At 38.3% G+C, this 20,476-nt stretch overlaps 2 protein-coding genes across 9 annotated transcripts in view; one reads left to right on the top strand and one right to left on the bottom strand.

The window, feature by feature from the left end:
* Positions 1-20,476, bottom strand: part of chd1l (chromodomain helicase DNA binding protein 1-like) — a 94,145-nt gene that overhangs the window by 46,454 nt on the left and 27,215 nt on the right. The gene's annotated exons all lie outside the window — the stretch shown is intronic.
* Positions 253-19,868, top strand: adal (adenosine deaminase-like). Of its 5 annotated transcripts, none has more exons than XM_060833705.1 (11): positions 253-337; positions 1,594-1,720; positions 2,933-3,063; positions 3,643-3,703; positions 4,316-4,403; positions 5,212-5,293; positions 10,213-10,339; positions 13,389-13,469; positions 13,678-13,816; positions 15,069-15,169; positions 18,765-19,868. In XM_060833705.1, exons 2-11 carry the CDS (start codon positions 1,673-1,675, stop codon positions 18,975-18,977), a joined length of 1,071 nt encoding a protein of 356 aa, XP_060689688.1. In that variant the 5' UTR covers positions 253-337; positions 1,594-1,672; the 3' UTR covers positions 18,978-19,868. The 5 variants fall into 5 exon arrangements, with proteins under 5 accessions (XP_060689688.1, XP_060689689.1, XP_060689691.1 ...); XM_060833706.1 differs by lacking the exon at positions 253-337 and adding an exon at positions 740-836; XM_060833708.1 differs by lacking the exon at positions 253-337 and adding an exon at positions 830-897.

Raw genomic sequence — 20,476 nt, 5'->3', positions numbered from 1 at the left:
GAAGATTAGATTACCTACAGTGTGGTCCACACCGACCCTTTGAAGGGTAACTCACCCAGACCCATTTACTTCTGACTAATGCACCTAACACTATGGCCAATTCACCTGACCTGCAGGTCTTTGGACAGTGGGAGGAAACTGTAGCACCCGGAGGTAACCCACGCGGAGAATGTAGATTCCATCCTGAGACCGGAATCGATCCTGGGACTGGTACTGAGGCAGCAGTGCTAACCACTGAGCCACCGTGCCGCCCCTTTTTTTTTACTAGCGAGACAACGTAATAAGAAGTGGAGAGCTGGGAGACGGCGTTTCAAAGTTTGGAGCTATGCAGTTAAAGGTATAATCATTAACAACGAAGCAGGTTTAATTCAGAATGTGACAATGTTGCTAATTAATTCTTGAGCCCAGGGTTTGAGAAATGCATATATTTCAAAAGATTGATAAGTTGGAGAAGAATTGAGAGGTGTAAATCCATGGAGGGATTTGGAAATAAAAGTAGGAAAGGACTTGTTTTTACATTTTGAAATGTTCAACAACAAATTGCTTAACGTTAATTGCTCAGCACAAGTTTGCCTCTGGTAGCACGCAGCAATTTTGCAAAGTACAAAACCTAGTCTTTGAGATATTTAATGCAGTGTTGCAAATGTCACAAAATCAGTTTGGATGGAAAAGGAAAAGAAATAAAGGAGACAAGAAAAAGAAAACAGGAAATAGAAAAGGCAAGAAAAAAGATAAAAAGGAAAAGAAAACGCAACATGTGTTAGCTTCCAATTGCAACTTCTCCGTAATGTGAAGGAAGTTGTCATTAGCAGTGAAAGCTGGACTTCCGGAATAAGGTGAGCTGCTAAAATGTACAATTCTGTATCCTATCTTGGAGAAAAGAGTCGTCTATAAATGGTTAATACTCGCGAGTCTCGATCTGAGAAATGCAAGAATCATTTGCTGTCGCTCTTGTATGTTTCAGCAGGTTCCAGGTTTAAATGCGGCCGGGGTCTTTTAATCTAAGTCTCCTTACTAACAGCTCAGCGTGTCAGCAGCTGGTGGAGGAAGCAGGGGTGGAAGAGATACATTCACTCGGTGTTTTATTAATTACATTTGCTCAGGCCGCCTCCGTGCACACTATGTGGCAATATGCCACAGGAAGTCACAAATCACGTAACCTTCATTTGCCCTCGTCCTTTGCTCCTTCCACCCGTCAGCAACCCTCCCACTCCTTTACTCTTGTCCTCACCTAAAACAACCCTTCCTTTCTCCACCAACTTCCTCCCCTCCGTTCCCGTGTTCTCCCCACTTAACCTCGTCCTCCCATCTTCCTTCACTCCCATTTTACCCCCGCTCATCCTTCCCCCCCCCCCCTTCACCGACTGTCCTTCCAGCTGTCAACAATCTTCCCCGCCCTTCCCTACCATTCTCACCAACCCTTCAAACCTTCCTCCCTAACTGCTTGCTTCTCCCCGCTTCCCACACTCCTGTCCTTTCTCAGATATGACAAACTTTTACTAAAGTTAATCCGGTACAAAATACAAACTATAAGCAATAATAATAAGACAACGAACAACTATGTTTACCGTCATCTGCAAATTTATTTCCTAGATCTGACTAAACAGCCATCAGTTTCTGCAACATCGGTATTGCAGTCTGGAGCGATCTTCACAGCACCATTCCTGATAATATGACGACAAAGACAACGATGAACTTTTATCAGGCTTTGCCTAAAGTTGTAAGTGTTGCACTAAAACTGAAAACATTAATCAATTCCATAATGCATGATTGTGAGCCCTAGACTTAACCCCATAACTGCATCCCAGACTAGTTCATTGGCAGAAGTTTTTCAACAGTTAGCCAGTGTCCTTTTAAAGTGTAGTTAACGTTTTAGCCTTTATGTATGTTATTCTAAATTACACTTCATTTGTATCCAGAAGCAGTGCATTTTTGCCAGAATTTCCAACCCTCCCAAACTATGGGATACAATTGATTGGGCTGTAGTGATCTTCATCATCCTGTCTTTACATTTTTCTCAGGGCAGATCATTGTTGTATTGTAACAGAATATTTAACCATTTTATCGTCGAGATTTGGGCTTCCCTGAGGTGACATTTTGTTGTGTTTTAATTTTCTTGACGGCTAGCAGATGATGCTAAGCAAAGGAACTGAGCCTGTAGAAGGGCTACAATGTGTAAACCAATAACTTAGAGTCAAGCTGTAATCAAAAATCAAATCTAATTTCTACAAAAAGTGTAAAGAGCTCAGATGCCCAACTGCCTGTTTAAAATTCTGATGTTCTTTGTCTGTTTACAAGAACAAAACCATGCTGGTATCTGGAACAAATACAACTGTTTTCAGCTGAAGTTTCGGACTGATTATTTGATACATTTCTCACTGGAAAGAAAATCAAGCCTGAAGCAATAATATAGTTGTTGACAGTCCTACTTCTCGGTCAGACAAATTAAACATTGTAGATTTGATCTAGACATATGGAATAATTATGGAAATGAAAATATCACAATCATAAACTAGATAGTGCAATTAACTAGATCGGAAATATCTTGTTTGTCATTAGATCAATACTGTATACAACAGAAAAATATTCAATGAGGTTAGAGTATTGATTCTGGCAAGAGGAATAAGACTATAAAAAATACTTAAATCTATATTTAGGTAATGCAATTTGCACTTGAAACTGTACAGAAGCTCAGCACAATTCCGTAAATTTTAATTTCTTACAGACTACAGCAAATTGGAGGATATCTTTTACTTTAAATGTTAGCAAAAAAACCTTAAGGATGGTGTTCTCACATTGATTGATTGAATAAATGGAAATTTAACGAAATAACATTTAGTACCAAGAGCTATGTTAGAACAGGATTTGTGGTGGTTTATCATTTGTAAATTCAGCAAACAACATGTACTAATGATCTCATTATCCCCTTTAGGAACTCCATGCTCATCTCAACACCTCAATCAGCACTACTACCATGGAGAAGCTAATACAGCAGAAACCACATCTCAACATTCAGCATAACATGACAGCAATCAGAAAAGGCCAAAAAAGGACCATGGATGAGTGTGTAGCTATGACAATGAGCTTAAGATCCTCATGAGTTTTAACAGCTTAAGCTGATTTACCTAGAGAAGAATGAGTCAAACTGGAAAATGTTTTGAAGCGGTTAATAAATCTGATAAATAAAAGATAAAATACAAATTTATCAGAGGTCACGTAAACGATTTGATAAATAAAAACATGTCTTATGGTGCCATTATGTTTTACATGTTAAGGTATCTGAATTGGTACTGACATTTAAATTTGTGTTGAATAGGCTTACAGGAGTCTTTAAAATGTACACAGTATATTAAGGTATGGATAGTTGATAAAGAAAATTACAAACAAGGTTAGAGCTAATATTGACCATATCTTCAACCGCAGCAATGGTGTAGCACTCCTTTGCGTGAAGCTTGCGAACATTTGTAGTGTAAATGCAACATAAAATTGGGATTAAAAACTAATTCAGATCTCGGACAATTTTTAACTTTTCAATGCAAATTCAGTATTGATGTGAAGCCAAAACAGAATTTGACAATGATCTAAATGCAAGCTTGTCTGCTCATTTATCTTTTGGTTACATTGCATTTGTTTCCATCATAGATGCTTTGAGATGTTTAAAGTAATACATCAACTAACTGTCAGCATTGAAGACATTTTCATGGTAAATAACATTTTTACTTTTTCAAAGAAAGATATTCCAAATTAAATTTGTGATTATCTATATTAGTCTTCCTTCCTCATGATACAAACATGATTTTGCTTTTGTATCACTGGACAAGTTATTTTCTCAGTGTGTTAAACCGCATGTTGGGCTGTCCAGTCGAATAATGTGACACCTGGCCAATTCTGAAGCTTGGGACTTATTTGCACATTGACAGGTTATCTACATGGTGAAATTCATCCACCTTGCACTGCTATCATTTAAAAGGTGAAGTACCATTTAGAGAAGTATAGACATCCTCACAAAAGTATTATCTGTTTACTGGAAGCAATAATAAGGTAATTTATAAAATTTCAGTGGACCTCAGATAAGTTCTGGAATTCAATTTGATTTTTCAATTGTAGTAGTTTGTTCTGTAACCTTCAAAAGTAATTTCCACTTGCTGGCAGCACATGCAAAATACCATCAGTTGCACTGATGGATCAGATGTTGAAGAGCTGGTATGATCTTTTTCCATCTGCTGTTCAGAGAATACACTACTGAGGTGGTATACATACAGTAGCACCCAAAAGATGTATATTTTATATAATGAAATGAATATTTTTCTTTTAGGTGGCCAAAGAGGTCATCAAAGAGTTTGCAGCTGACGGAGTAAAATACCTTGAGCTACGAAGCACACCACGAGAGGAAAGCACTACAGGTAGTATTATGTGATTATATACTCGCATCAAAATTAGTAAAGGTCAAATATTAGAATCTATACTGTAATTTAGTAGGATATTATCCTTTTGATTATATCACTGAATTGACACATATGTATTGTCAGCATCTGAAATAAACAATTGCTCAAACTAACACCAATATAAAATGACAAATGACTCTTACAGCATTATGGTAACAGATGTTTAATCTTTTGTTGTGGATGGGAGGTCCAACCTTCAAAACCTAGATTATTGCTCCCAGTGAAAGCAAATGAAAATAAATCTTTGATTTTTTAAAAAACAAATCAATTAATGGGGTGAAGGCATCGCTGGCCAAGCAGCATTTATTGCTCATCATAATCTTTACTGTAAGCCTACATGTATGATGTTGTCTGTTACTAAACTCATTAACAATGAAGGAAAGCTCTAGAAATATCGAGAAAGAAATATAAGACTAACTTGTTTAAAATGTGTAAAACAGGATATTTAAGGGGTTAGTTACCCTTGCTTATAACTAAAAGACCACTGTATTCTGTGAACTATAGCTCCAAATTGCAAATCAGATTACAATTGATAAGACATCAGTTCATGATAATCATTCCAAGAAATAGGTGTTTTCAGATTAATATAACTTGACAAAATGTGGGTTATTATAAGTAGAATTTGAAACTTGAGTTATTTGCCCATCTGAGTTTAATTGTTTGCAAGATTGAACAGATTACTAGCTTGCAAGCATATTGTTGTTGATTAATCTTGTATAACTAGGTTGACTAGTTAACAATCATAGCATTTGATCTCTCTATACAGGAATGACCAAGAAGTCTTACGTCGAGGCAATACTTGAAGCTATAAAACAATGTAAACAAGAGGGTGTGGACATCGATGTAAAGTATGTGATCGTTTTAAGTTTTCTGCTGACTTCCCTATTCTAGGATTTCAGAGCAATAATTATTGTAACATATTCTAAATCATAATAGTTAGGTGTTCAAATAGAGATGTGTTTAATTTACTGAAACTTGCAGAGTGAATTCTTAACTCATGGCCTTCAGAGGATAAGTAGGTACATCTTGAGGTTAGATCAAGCTATATTATTGTGAACAAGTTAAAAATCACGCAACACCAGGTTATAGTCCAACAAGTTTATGTGGGAGTGCTAGCTGATGAAGAAGCAGTACTTCGAAAACTAGTGTTGGACTATAACTTGGTGTTGTGTGATTTTCAACTTTGCCCACCCCAGTCCAACACCGGCATCTCCAAATCATTATTGAGAGAAGTATTATCATAGAATTGTTAAGTATGGTAGGAGGCGTTTAAGCTGGTCATGTCTCCTGGTCTTCCAATGGAGCAATTCACAATGTAATTTTTCTGTCTTTTCTCCATAGTCTTGCAATTTTTTTCTTTTCAGATAACAACCCTTTGAAAGCCTCAGCTGATGCTGCACTCTCTCGGAAAGCACATTCCAGATCCTAATCGCTCCCTGTAATTGCCATTGGTTCCTTTGTCAGTTATTTTCAATCTGTGCCCTCCAGTTCTCAACCTTCTGCCAGTGGGAACAGTCTTCTTATTTACTCTGCCCAGACTGCTATGATTTTCAAAACGTCTACCAAATCTACTCTCAACCTTTCTCCTGCAAACAGAACAGTTCTAATCTCTCCAATATTTTTACATAACTGAAGTTCCTCATACCAAGAACAATGTCTTCACGTGTCATGTCCAAAACTAGAAACCATTTGAGATGGAACCAGTGCTTTTCAGAGATTTACCATAACTTCCTTACTTTAGTAGTTTCTCCCATTGGTCAAGCCCAGGGTGCAATACACTTTATTAATCAAACTCTCAATCTGCTTTGCCACTTTCAGTGATTTAAAAACATATAAGCCTTGGTCGCTCTGCGATTTCACCCACTATATAATTGTATTCTTCATTTTATATTACCTCTCATTTTCTTCCTCCCAATATGAATCATTTCACATTCGTCTGCATTAAATTTCGTCCATCACTTGTCCACCCATCCAGCAATCCACGTCCTTTTGAAGTTGTACACTACCCTCCATAATTCACAAAACAATCAAATTTCATATATTCTGAAAATGTTAAAATTGTGCCCTATATACTTTGGTCCATGAGAATTCAACTCTAAACAATCAAAAACATCCATCGACCATTACTTGTGAGTCTGTATCTTTTTATCAAATGCCGTTTTCTTTGTATGTGAATCAATAACATTAGCTTCAAACCCTCTCCGTTATCTCATTAATAAACTGAAGCAAGTTGCTTAAACACATATTGCCTTTGCTTAATTAATGCACAACTGCCTCAGTAAATATTAATATTGTGCTAAGTTAATGTCTCTGGAAGGTTATTCCACCACCGAGGTTAAATTGACAGTTCTGTAGTTGTTAAGCTTATCTTTACTGCTTTTATTGAATAAGGGTATAATATTTCCAATTCTCCAGTCCTCTGGCATCACCTTGGAGTCATAGAGATGTATAGCAGAGAAACAGACTCTTTGGTCCAACTCGTCCATCCAACCAGATATCCTAAATTAATCTAGTTCCATTTATAGAGTCACAAAGATGTACAGCATGGAAACAGATCCTTCAGTCCAACCCGTCCATGCCGACCAGATATCCCAACCCAATCTAGTCCCACCTGCCAGCACCCGGCCCATATCCCTCCAAACCCTTCCTATTCATATACCCATCCAGATGCCTTTTAAATGTTGTAATTGTACCAGCCTCCACCACTTCCTTTGGCAGCTCATTCCATATATGCACCACTCTCTGCCTGAAGTAGTTGTCCCTTAGATCCCTTTTAAAGTTTTCCTCTCTCACCCTAAACCTATGCCTTCTAGTTCTGGACTCACCCATCCCAGGGAAAAGACCTTGTCTATTTACCCTATCCATTCCCCTCATGATTTTATAAACCTCTATAAGGTCACCTCTCAGCCTCTGAAGCTCCAGGGAAAACAGCCCCAGCCTATTCAGCCACTCCCTATATCAAACCCTCCAATTCTGGCAACACGCTTGTAAATCTTTTCTGAATCCTTTCCAGTTTCACAAAATCATTCCAATATGAATAGGAAGGGTTTGGAGAGATATGGGCTGGGTGCTGGCAGATGGGACTCAATTGAGTTGGGATATCTGGTCGGTATGGTCGGGTTGGACCGGAGGGTCTGTTTCCATGCTGTACATCTCGATGAGGAGTCAAAGGAAGTTTGGAAAATTATGGCCAGTGCCAACATAATTTCCATTCTTTCTTTCTTCAGAATCTTTAGTTGGCTTTCGTGGTCAGGTTGCCTTTGCAGATTTAATTACAGGCAGCTATATAATACCTCTTATCAATTTCAATGTCTGAACAACTTCCTCTTTAATCATGACTTGGAAGCACTTTCCTTCTTGGTAATGACAGGTGAAACATATTTATTTAGTACCTCAGTGATGGCCCTTGCCGCCATGCAGAATTCTCTTTTTGGTCTCTAATCAGTCCATTCCTTCTCTTGCCAACCACTTACCATTTTTTATGTCTGTCAATGATAATTTGATTTCTGTTTTATATTAGCTGTAAGTCTCTTCTCATACTCTCTCTTTCTCTCATAACTTCTGTTATTTGCTTTTTCTATTCCATTCTGAGCCTTTTAAAACCATAAGAAATAGGAACAGGAGTAGGCCATCTGGCCCATCAAGCCTGTTCTGACATTCAGTAGGATCATGGCTGATCCAACATTCCTCAAGTCCACTTTCCTGTCCTTTCCCAATAATATTTGATTCTCATACTGACCATGAATTTATCTAAACAGCCTTAAATATCCACAAGGGCTGTGCCCCCACAACTGTGTCAAGGATTTCCAAAGACATTTAACCATTATGAAGAAATTCCTCCTAATATTAGCCTTAAACTGCCAGCCCTTAATTATGAGACAATGCCCTTTGTTCTGAGATACTTCCATGAGAGGAAACATTCTCTCAACATTTAACCTGTCAAGACCCTTAAGAATTCTATCTTTCAATGAGATCATCTCCCATTCTTTTAAACTCCAATGAGTAGAGTGCCAACCTTTTTAATCTTTGCCCACAAGACAATCCGTGCATAGCTGAAATCACCATTGTGAAGCTTCTCATGAATTCATATTTTTTTCTTAAATAAGGACATCACAACTGCTCACAGTACTTCAAATGTAGCCTCACCACAAGCTTGTATAGTTGCAGTGAGATTTGCCTGAAATAAGGGCCAACAGTCCATTAGCCTTCCTGATTACCTTGCTGCACTCGATGCTAGCTTTGGGTGTTTCAGGCATAAATAACCCCATGTCCCTTTGTGTTACAGCTATCTTCAGTCTTTCTCCATTTAAATAGTATTCTGTTTTTTTATTCTTTCTTCCAAAATGAACAACTTTGCATTTTTCCACCATTATACTCCATTTGCTAACTTTTTGCCCACTTACTTAACCTATTAATCTCTGTAAATTGTTTGTATCCTTATCACAACATACCTTTCCATCTATTTTAGTTTTGTCTGAAAATGTGGCTACAGTACACTCACTTCTTTTGTACAAGTCATTAACATATATTGCAGATAGTTACGGTCTCAGCACTGATGCCTGCGAAACCTCACTGGTCACAGGTTGCTAACTCTAAAAAGTACCACTTATTCTCACTCGTCATTTCCTGCCTATTAATCAATTCTCTATCAATACCAATATATTACTTCCAATACAAAGAGATTTTATCTTAACCTTTTGTGGGTTTTTCTATCTTCTTCCCAATTGTACTGTAGACTTGACATTCTTTTGCTTCATCTGTCACTTTTTTGATTGGGAACTACATGTAAACTATTCTATGTTGTAATTATTAGTCCACTCAATTTTTCTAAACATTAGTTTTTAAAAAATGATTATGTAGATGATGAGACAAAATTTGTTCAAGATGTTCAATAACATGAGGTATTTGGATAGCAGTTTGAGAGAAACTGTAACCATCAGCAAGGAATGAGTCACTTTCACCACTATCCCCCACACATGGTAATCAGCTTGTCATCTAGCACCACTGCCCCACCCACATGGTTTTTATCCATTTCCACCATGCACTAATTAGTCACCCTTCCCGAACACATACATAGCAATCAGATCTTTACCCCATACCCACACAACAAAAAGCTTCTTTTGCACTGCCCCACCCCTCTAATACAGATACAATAAATGATCCTATTACTACTACCCCAAAACTCTCTTGTTGCTGTCCCATCTTTTAGTCTCGTTGTAAGTGCCTGCAAAGACAAGTTGACAACCTGGGAATAAGAAGCCTGTACAACAGGCAAACAAGATCAGCCACATGACTTTCCAGTTTTTTTTCTCCCCACCTTGTATCAATGGGAGTTACTCTTGCCTGCTTCTACGTGTATTATCAGCACATAAACACCAAGGGCCTACATAGCACTGAAATCAAATTTCATCATCTGCCAGGGTGGGTATTGAACCCAGGTCCTCAGAAGATTAGTCTGGATTATTAGTCCAGTTATTACTACACAATCACCTCCCCACATTGAGTAAGTTGGGCTTGGACTCAGAAGAATGAGAGGTGAACTTATTACATCATATCAGCCATGATTTTATTGAATGGTGGAGCAGGTTTGATGGACTGAATTGCATACTTTTGCTCCTACTTTTTATCATCTTAGGTGTGCATTTTTTACATGTATTGGAGCATTTTATAATGTTAAGGGCACTATATAAATACAAATTGCTATTAACCAGTCAGCAGCAAAAAATGTGTGAAAAATAAATAGCAACATTCAATTTTATTTCCCTAGATTTCTATTATCCATAGACAGAAGACATGGACCAGTAGTTGCAATGGAAACCATGAAACTTGCAGAAGAATTCTTTGCATCTACTGATGGACTGGTAGTTGGTGTGGATCTAAGTGGAGATCCGGCAGTGAGTAATTTGTTTCCCGTGAGCTATGTTGATTCAGAACTGCAGGATACAATATCTTCTCAATAACTTCCTTCATTTATTTAAAAAGACTTAAAGACAGACGGCTGGTGTCGTAATCTGATTACGATCAAGTGTGTGTGTATGCTCACCACAGATTTTAGTAATGCAATATCTTATGCTGTGGAGTGAGTTATAACCAGCTGCAGAGAGTGTGCCCCATTGAACTGACTGTAGACTAAGCAGTTACAGAGTGAGAGACAAGGTGTTTCAGTTAGCAGACACTGGAGTGAGCTATAACCAGTAACAGCATGTGGTTCAAATAACTGTGCAAAGAGCTATAAACCAGGTACAGGGGAAGCTCGATTATCTGAATATGATGGGCAGGCAGTATTTCGTTTGGATAATTGATTATTCAGTTAATCAATTAAATGCCTTTACTCTGGGACTCTGAGTTTTTAAAGTCTGCTCCCCGTTCAGGAGACTACAGCAGCACAGTGTGCAAGACTCCACCTCAACCCTGTCCAACACCGTGTCCCTCGCCCCCAACAACCCCCCCCAACCCTATCCAACACCTCCCCGCCCCCAACCTTGTACATCCTGCTCCCTCTCCAGGGCAGCCAGACTGTACATCAACAACAAGACTACTGCTTCAGTTGCCTTTGTGGGGTAACTCTCCAAACAGCGCGTGTACATACACACACACACAACCTTTTGACAGGTTCCACCTTTGCCCTGTACAGGACAACGTTCGAGAGATTATGTGGGGAAGTGGGTTTAGAGTACACTCCTGTGTGGGGAGAGTGAGAGAGGGCAGGCAGTCAGTCAGTCATTTGGAGACGGTGCCTATTTAATCATTGTTGGAAACACGTCTTTGCTGTAATGTTCCCATCGGGACCTCGAGATCTCCTTCAAATAATCCAATTTTCGGATAATTGGTAATCAGATAATCAAGGTTTCTCTGTACACAGAAAGCATGTGTTCCAATGAACTAACTTGTGGAGCGATCTTTAACCACTTACACTGAATGAGTGACAAGAGTTCCTGTTAACTGACTGTAAGAGAGCTTTAAAAAGTCACAAAGCCTGAGAGACTGTGTTCCAAAATGCTATCTGTGAAAGGACTGTATGCTGTTATATATGCTCTTATATTTAGTTATTTAAACTACATAAGATCAGTAAGTTATTGGAGTAACTTCTGTACAGACGATTCTACATACAGAGGAATCTAGATTATCCAAATCTCAATTATCTGAAGATGATCTCAAGGTCCCGGTAGAAACATTACATCAAAGAGGTGTTTCCAACACTGCTCGAGGCTTCAGCAATGCTGCAGGTCCCTGACACACAAGTGTGTGTCTGCTCAGAAACAAATCTTGAGACAGAGATAGGGAGCAAGGAAAAAGGAATCTTCAGAAAACTCCAAGCCCAGAGGAAAGGCATTCAATCGATTAACCGAATAATCAATTATCCGAACAAAATAGTGCCCGCCCATCGCGTTCGGAAAATCGAGGTGCCTCTGTATTTACATTCATTAACACAAGTTTTTGAGATCTGTACAAATTGTAAAGCAGCATGATAGTCATTTTTGAAATTAATAAAAACTATAATAAATTAAAGTTTATAAAGGCATAACATCAGGTTGCCCTGTATATAAAGACTCTCCACTGATTGGAGCTATACCTGTCATGAAGGAAGAAGGTTGTCATTGTTGGAGGTCAGTCATCTCATCTTCAGGCATCACTTAAGAGTTCCTCATGACTTTTGGCCGAATTATCTTTAGCTGCATCATTAGTGACCCTCCCTTCTTCATAAGGTCAGAAGTGGGGATACTTGCTGGTGGCTGCATAATATTCTGTGCTATTCACAATTCCTCAGGTACTGTCTATGTCTAAATGAAACATGATTTGGACACTGTCCAAACTTAAGCTGAAAAGTGCAAATGATGTTTGCACCACACAAGAGCCAGGTAATGAATATCAACAACAAGAGAGAGAATCTAACCATCACCCCTTGACACTCATGGCCTTAACATCACAGAACCTTCCAATATCAACATCCTGGGGGTTACCATTGACCAGAAACTTACATGTGCCAGCTAAATAGATATTGTGGCTATGAGAGCAGGTCAGAGGCTAGTCATTCTGCAGCAGTAACTCCTCAAAGCCTGTCAACTATTTTCAAGACCCAAGTGAGGATTGTAATGGAATACTCCCTATTTGCCTGGATGAGTACAGCTCCAGCTACACTCAAGATGCACGAGAACATCCAGAACAAAGGAGCCTGATAGCTTGGCGCAACATTCACAAACTCACTCAATCCACCACCAATTCTCAGTAGCAGCAATGTACACCATCTACAAGATGCTCTGCAGAAATTTACAAAGGCTGTTTAAACAATATCTTTCACACCCACCATGAATACTATCTGCTTCCCTTGCCCTACTGTATGGGCCACCTGCAAGCTCCCCTCTAAGCCACTCATGATCCTGACTTGGAAATATAATACCATTCTTTCAGTGGGTCAAAATCCTGGAGCTCCTTCCCGAGTGGCATTGTGGACTACGGCTATTCTAGATGACAACTCATCATGTCCTTCTCAAGCGCAGCTACAGATGGGCAATTAATACTTACCCAGCCAGTGATGCCCACTTCCCATACATGAATTAACAGATAGGTTAATGGATGCGTATGGGTAAATGACCATGCCTTTAACACATTTGTTTAAGAGATAAAACAGAACATGTTGGAAAAATTCAGCAAATCTGGCAGCATCTATGGAACAAGAAATACAATTAACGTTTCAAATCTGATCTATAATCTTCATTGTTCTGAAGATGAGTCAAACTGGACTCAAAGCCTTAAGTCTGTCTCTGTTTCTCTTTTTTTTCCTCCCAGCACTTTGTTTTAATTTCAGTTTTCCACCATCTGCAGTATTTTGCTTTTGTTATGCAAAGAGAAGGAGACTTTCAGACTTTTTAATAGTACAGTAATGCACTGGTTTCACTGAAACAGTATAAGAGTGTCAACAGTTTTTTTGTTTTTCTTTGTAAGGTAGAACATGCCAAGAATTACATTGTCCCGCTTCAAGCAGCTCGAAATATAGGACTTAAGCTTGCTGTACACATGGCTGAGGTAAAACATTTGTAAATCTGGGGCAATACTTACTGTTTGTTCTATTTTAGAATATATCAAAAATATTATTCAAAAATCACTTAATATTACAGTTGAATTAATATTGTATGACCAAATATTTTAGATATGAATAAAAAATGTACTTATGGTTGCAATAAACAATACCAAATCACTTAAGTACTGCAAACTTTTTAAATTTTTTTTGAAGATTCCCCATCAAAATGAAGAAGTGGAATTGTTTCTTGGTCTTCCTCCAGACAGGATTGGCCATGGTACATTCCTTCACCCTGAAGTTGGAGGTTCAGAATATCTGGTTGACATCATTATCAAACATCAAATACCTATTGGTAATGAGATTTATGTTCTATTTAAATGAGAAAATATTTAAGAGTATTGTTGTTCTCTTTAATATAGCTTAAGAAAAACAATTATAAAAATTATTTTCAGAAACCCTGGGGCCTAATACACTGTAACCTCCCTAGAATGCATGGAACCAAGTTATTCTTGGATTCAGAAATACTTGAGTGTGGAATGACATTAAAATATCTCGCCATAATTTCATTAACTGAAAAAACTGTCAATATATTTACCTAAAATGTAAAACATAAAACTGTCATAATTGTCTGCAAACAATATGGAATTTAACCATTTCCCTTTGGGATTATCCAGCATTACCAATTTTGAATCCCCACCATCAACATTCTGGCAGATAATATTTAACAGTTAAAACGTTTAACTGAACTACCAATGTCAATACTGTGGTTACAAAGCGAGGTCAAATACTTGAAATTCCACAGTTAAAACTCTTGCCTCCTGAAAGCCTGTCCAGCATCTACAGAGGCCACATGAGGAACATAATGAATATCTCCCATTTGCTTGGATAGCTGCTGTTCCAATACTATCTCAGACAAACCAGTCCACTTGAATAGCATCCTATCCATCACTTTTAACATTTAGTTCCTATACCAATGAAACATGATGGTAGCATTGTGTATCATCTAAAGATGTACTGCAGCATCTGACCAAGACTATCTTCCAAATTCATGACCTCTACAACCTAGAGTAGTAACAGCATCAGATGCATAGGAACATCAACTACAAGTTCCTCTCCAAGTCACACCATCCCAATGTATCACTCTTCCTAGGTAACAAATCTTAAACAACCACCCATTAGCACAATTGGTTCATCTTCCAAATTCACAGTGAGCGTTAGGAATTGGTAATGCATTCTGTCCTTGTCAGCAATGCCCATATATCATAAATAAATAAAATGATACAAGATATCACTCTGGTGTTGCAATGTTTCAAATTATTCCTGATATCATGCGATTGTTTGCCTCCACCAAAGGTTTTAATTGGGGCTTTGGTATAATATCTCATTTGAATAGTGTCCCCTCCCAACTGTATAGTATTCTCTTAAAACTGCACAGATAATACCTGAAAAAGATAAATAACATTGGAGAAAAAAGTCTTACAGCCCTGTGAGAATCATCTAACAAATAAAATATTTTCTTTCTTCAAAAAATGTTAGCATTATTAGAGTAAAAGAAGAAAAAAGCTGGGAATTGTTTTAAGTAATTTCAATCGTCTATTTTCCAGAGCTTTGTTTGACATCAAATATCAAGGGTCAAACTGTATCTTCATATGACCAGCACCATTTCAAATACTGGTACAATCGTGGACACCCCTGTGTAATTTGTGTAAGTTCAATTATTTTCAGCCACTAAATAATGTTGCAAGTACTGTAATGTAAAAACACAGACATTCACTATTTGTAGAGGACTTAGTGGGTCAATGGAATTAATCTCTTTTCTACTCTACTGATCCACATAGAAATCTCAGAACAGCTTCAATTCAGTTCGTACTTATAAAACCTCAAAACACAAAACAACTGTTTATTTCGGATTAGTAGATTTGGCAACATACTTGTTGCTTCCAGCCATTCAATTCTCTCTCATGTGGCCTGATCAAGTTCAGAAACATATTGGCTATAAATATCACACAAGAAAATACACAAAGCTACAGTGAAGTATCATACCCTTGTTGCATGAATGTCAACTTGCTTGAATTGGTTGCGCTTACAGCTGGGTCAGAGATCTGTTCTGTAGAATTATAGAATAGCGTAACACAGTAACACTATTGGGTTCACTGTACCTGTTCTGGCTCTTTGAAAGAGCTTGCCAACAGCTCTACTCTACACTTTCTGGATTAAAGTGGTGCTGGAAAAGCATAGCAGTTCAGGCAGCATCCGAGGGGCAGGAAAATTGACGTTTCGGGCAAAAGCTCTTCATCAGGAATATCTGATCTATTTCTGATGAAGGGCTTTTGCCCGAAACATCGATTTTCCTGCTCCTCGGATGCAGCCTGAACTGCTGTGCTTTTCCAGCATCACTGTAATCCAGAATCTGGTTTCCAGTATCTGCAGTCATTGTTTTTACCTACTCTACACTTTACCCATGGTCCTACAAATTGTTCCTTCTCAAGTCCTTATGTAGTTGGTTTTGAAATTTATAAATGAATGTAATTTCACTGCCCTTCTTTACAGTGATAATATAACCCTCTACAATTATTTCTCCTTCCTGTCACCTTTGAAACATCTTTTAATTAGCTTAAATCTGTGATTATTGTTGTGGTTCTGTTCGCCGAGCTGGGAGTTTGTGTTGCAGACGTTTCGTCCCCTGTCTCGGTGGAATCCTCAGTGCTTGGGAGCCTCCTGTGAAGCGCTTCTGTGATCTTTCCTCCTGCATTTGTAGTGGTTTGAATCTGCCGCTTCCGGTTGTCAGTTCCAGCTGTCTGTTGCAGTGGTCGGTATGTTGGGTCCAGGTCGATGTGCTTATTGATTGAACCTGAGGATGAGTGCCATGCCTCTAGGAATTCCCTGGCTGTTCTCTGTTTGGCATGTCCTATAATAGTAGTGTTGTTCCAGTCGAATTCATGTTGCTTGTCATCTGCGTGTGTGGCTACTAAGGATAGCTGGTTGTGTAGTTTCGTGGCTAGTTGGTGTTCATGGATGTGGATCGTTAGCTGTCTTCCTGTTTGTCCTATGTAGTGTTTTGTGCAGTCCTTGCATGGGAATTTGTACAGGTTTAGCTCATGCTGGGTATTGGGTCCTTCGTTCTGGTGAGTTTTTGTCTGAGAGTGGCTGTTGGTTTGTGTGCTGTTATGAGTCCTAGTGGTCGCAGCAGTCTGGCTGTCAGTTCAGAAATGCTGTTGATGTATGGTAGTGTGGCTAGTCCTTTGGGTTTTGTGGCTAGTCCTGTGATTATTATCCTGACCCTTCACATCAGGCGACTGACTGTGTGGAGTTTGCACATTCTCCCCATGTCTGCATGGGTTTCCTCGGAGTGCTCTAGTTTCCTCCCACAGTCCAAAAATGTGCAGGTTAGGTGAATTGGCCATGCTAAATTGCCCATAGTGTTAGGTGCAGAGGTAAATGTAGGGGAATGAGTCTGGGTGGGTTGCGCTTCGGCGGGTCAGCATGGACTTGTTGGGCCGAAGCGCCTGTTTCCACACTAAGTAATCGAAATCTAAATCACTGCCAACACTTCTTTATTTGCTCATTTTGAACATGTCTGTTAAATCTCCCTTAACATTCTCTGTTTTAAGTATAGCCCCAGATTTTCCAATCTTGCCATATAACTGAAATGTTTCATCCCTATTAACATTCCAGTAAATCTCCTTTGCACACTCTGCAAAGCCTTGACATTTTTTCTAATGTGTAGTGGCCAAACCTGTTCACAGCACTCCAGCTAAGGTCCAACACTGTTCTAGAAATATTATTGTTTCATGAGATATGGGTGTCACTGGCAAGGCCAGCTTTGATGCAATCTTTAAAACTGTCTTTGTACTGAGTGGCATGCAAGGACGTTTCAGTCATTCATATTGCTATAGATGCAGTCACATATAGGCCAGACCTGGTAAGGACCCTAAAAAATATTTGTGTATCAGATGGGTTTTTATGACAATCAACAATTGTCATGAATTCAACTTCTACTGGCTGCTGTAATGGGATTTTGAGCCCTTTCCCCAAGAACATCAGCTTGACCTCTAAATTACCTCTAATGGCAGTAACACTATTCTACAGTCTACCCAGTCAGTCTCTTCCAGTTGGATTCCTAACTCTAGTCAAACTATATTGTGATGTTTCATTACATGATCTCTCACCGCCAACCATTCATGCTCAGACATTGGTAATTTGATAAGAAATCTCTCATGCTATTCAGTTGATAAGTGATCAAAATATCCATTCTTTTCTGTACTCTAGAAACTGCTCAGTTCAAAGTGTAGCTTTGCCAGTTAGTACATGCATTAGCCAGAAGGAGTGGCACCATGGCTCAGTGGGTAGCACAGCTGCCTCACAGCACCAGGGACCCGGGTTCGATTCCACAGGGAGTTTGCACATTCTCCCTGTGTCTGTTTTGGTTTCCTCCCACAGTCCAAAGATGTGCAGGTCAAGTGAATTGGCCTTGCTAAATTGCCCATAGTGTTAGGTGCATTAGTCAGAAGGAAATGGGGCTGGGTGGGTTACTTTTCAGAGGGTCGGTGTGGACTTGTTGGGCCGAAGGGCCTGTCCCACACTGTAGGAAATCTAATCTAATCTCATCACTGCTCCATATCCCAGTGATAATTTGTCCTACTATCTTTTGCACGGTTGGCCAGGACAAACAAGAGACATTTTTCATAATGTCAGAACAACTGCAGCTAAGTATTTTTGAATTACAGCCATTACATGAAACATAGGAAACTTGAGATAAATTCCAAATATTAGCTAGGACAATGGGAGCACTTCCTTAATTGATTGTGTGTAAGTATATTTTGGTGATGTAATGGCATATAAATGCTATTTCAGGTTTGAACTGAGGAGTTGTCTGTTAATATAAAACTGGTAGGCTGAATAAAATTCTGATTCATATTTAAAAGTTTTGCTTTTGTGCAGTTACCTACATACATACATACTAGGTCTGCACGAATGCAATGTTAAATGGGAACAAAAAAAATGCCTGTCAGTAACTTAACATCAATATTACTGCCAGTGCCCTTCAACTGCTTCTTATAAATCAGCCCTCCATATCTATTAAATATTTATTTGCAATTTATCTAGTTGACATTATAATCAGTGCAATTTCTTGTGTTGCTGCAGATTAAAACAGAAACCAAAAGAAAACAAATAGACTTAAACTAATAGCTAACAAAATTAGGCTTTTTTAAATTGATAAGACTTCCGAAATCAGGGATATGTATTTTTCTGCATTTCCAAAACTTTACTTTATTGCTGATCTTTTTCTATTCCTCCAGACTGATGGCAAAGGTGCTTTTGCTAGCGACCTCTCACAGGAGTATCAGATAGCAGAAACAACGTTCAATCTTTCTAAAGCTCAGATATGGGACATTTCTTATCAGAGTATTAATCACATCTTTGCTCCAGTGAGTGTAAAATCTGACTTGAAAAGACTATGGAAAGATCTGAAACCAGGATTATTTAACCAATATGAACTGCAGATTGCATGACGTGGACAACGCTCTTGGCTTCGTTTTCCTGTAGCAGATGAATACTCTGGAAACAGACCAATGAAAGCATATCAACAGTTCTACAAAAAAGTGATCCTCCAATGTGAGCTATTGTCCCAACTGTCTTCCACATCATTGACATTGTTTTGGTTGATTTAATAGATTCCTCAAAATCAGAAATATATACAGAATACATTTCTTCTTGTCATCATAGGAGTAATTTTACAATGCATGACAACGAAAAGCAAATTTATTCTGTGTAATGTATTTGCATTGCTTGTAATTCAATGTTTTGAAACATTTTCCTCTCAGATACAAAAATGCAGCAATCTGACCTGATTGTCAAATAAGACTATTAGTCTGTCTCTCTGTGTTCTCCATTGTAGGGGCAAGCTAACAATGCACTTTACAGTCTAAGGAATTACATTTTCCTCAGTAAACAGAATATTGCTTTTAGACAAGCTTTATTGATTATTGATGGAGCTGCATTCACCCAAATGTTTCACTTCCGGATCAAACCAAATTCTTCAAAAGTGATAGATTTTCATACTCTGAAAAATCTTTTAAAATCGGGCTTGTTTTGTTAATCAAGCTGAGAGTCGGGGAGGCAAAGTACTTCAGTAGTTAATAAGCAAAAAGATATTATGACAATCACCTCTCTGTACTCTGCCATTTCAAACTTGCAAATAATATTCAAATGCCCATTGATTCAATTCAACTGTTTTCGATCAAGGCCAAACAACCTCTTTGATTAAACCAGTGACATTTTTTAACAAAACTCACTGAGTGAATGTAATCAAAATAATCATATGTTAAAAATATGAAAAGATTGCTTTAGTCCTTTTATCTCTAAACAAATAAATGATGTGTATAAATCTACTTTAAGTATAATACTTACAATTTAAATAAAATACCATGAACAATATGTTTGTTTTCATATCCATTTTTACTATCAAAAACACACCAGCTGTAGTACCACCAAAAGATTTTTGTAATGGTGAATAAGGCTTGCTTGTACAGACAAAAATGGCCTATTTAGACATCAGGATGACCTGTGTCGAAATTATCATTCTAAAACAAGAGTTTATAGAGTGTACAGCACAGAAACAAAGCCTTCGGTCCAACCAGTCCAAGATGACCGTAATCCCAAATTAAATTAGTCCCATCTGCCTGCACTGGCCCAAATCATTCCAAATATTTCTTATTCATGTACTTATCCAAATGTCTTTTAAACCTTGTAACTGTACCCACAATGTTGATTTGACCCCAAACTCTGGGATTCCTATCTAACATCTCTCTACCTCTCTAGCCTCTTGTAAGACCCTTCTGCTAACCTACTTCTTCAACCAAACTCTATCCTAATATCTTCCTAGTGGCTGGTGTAACTCATGTCCTGTGACACAAGTTGCAAAGGCTGCATTATGTTTAAGGTGCTTTATAAATATAAACTTTTATTGTTATCAATGAAATATCAAGAAACCTAATGTTAATTTGTCTTT

Source organism: Hemiscyllium ocellatum, chromosome 12 (genome assembly GCF_020745735.1).
Source record: "Hemiscyllium ocellatum isolate sHemOce1 chromosome 12, sHemOce1.pat.X.cur, whole genome shotgun sequence".
Taxonomy (NCBI): domain Eukaryota; kingdom Metazoa; phylum Chordata; class Chondrichthyes; order Orectolobiformes; family Hemiscylliidae; genus Hemiscyllium; species Hemiscyllium ocellatum.
This window is presented reverse-complemented; position numbering and strand designations above follow the sequence as displayed.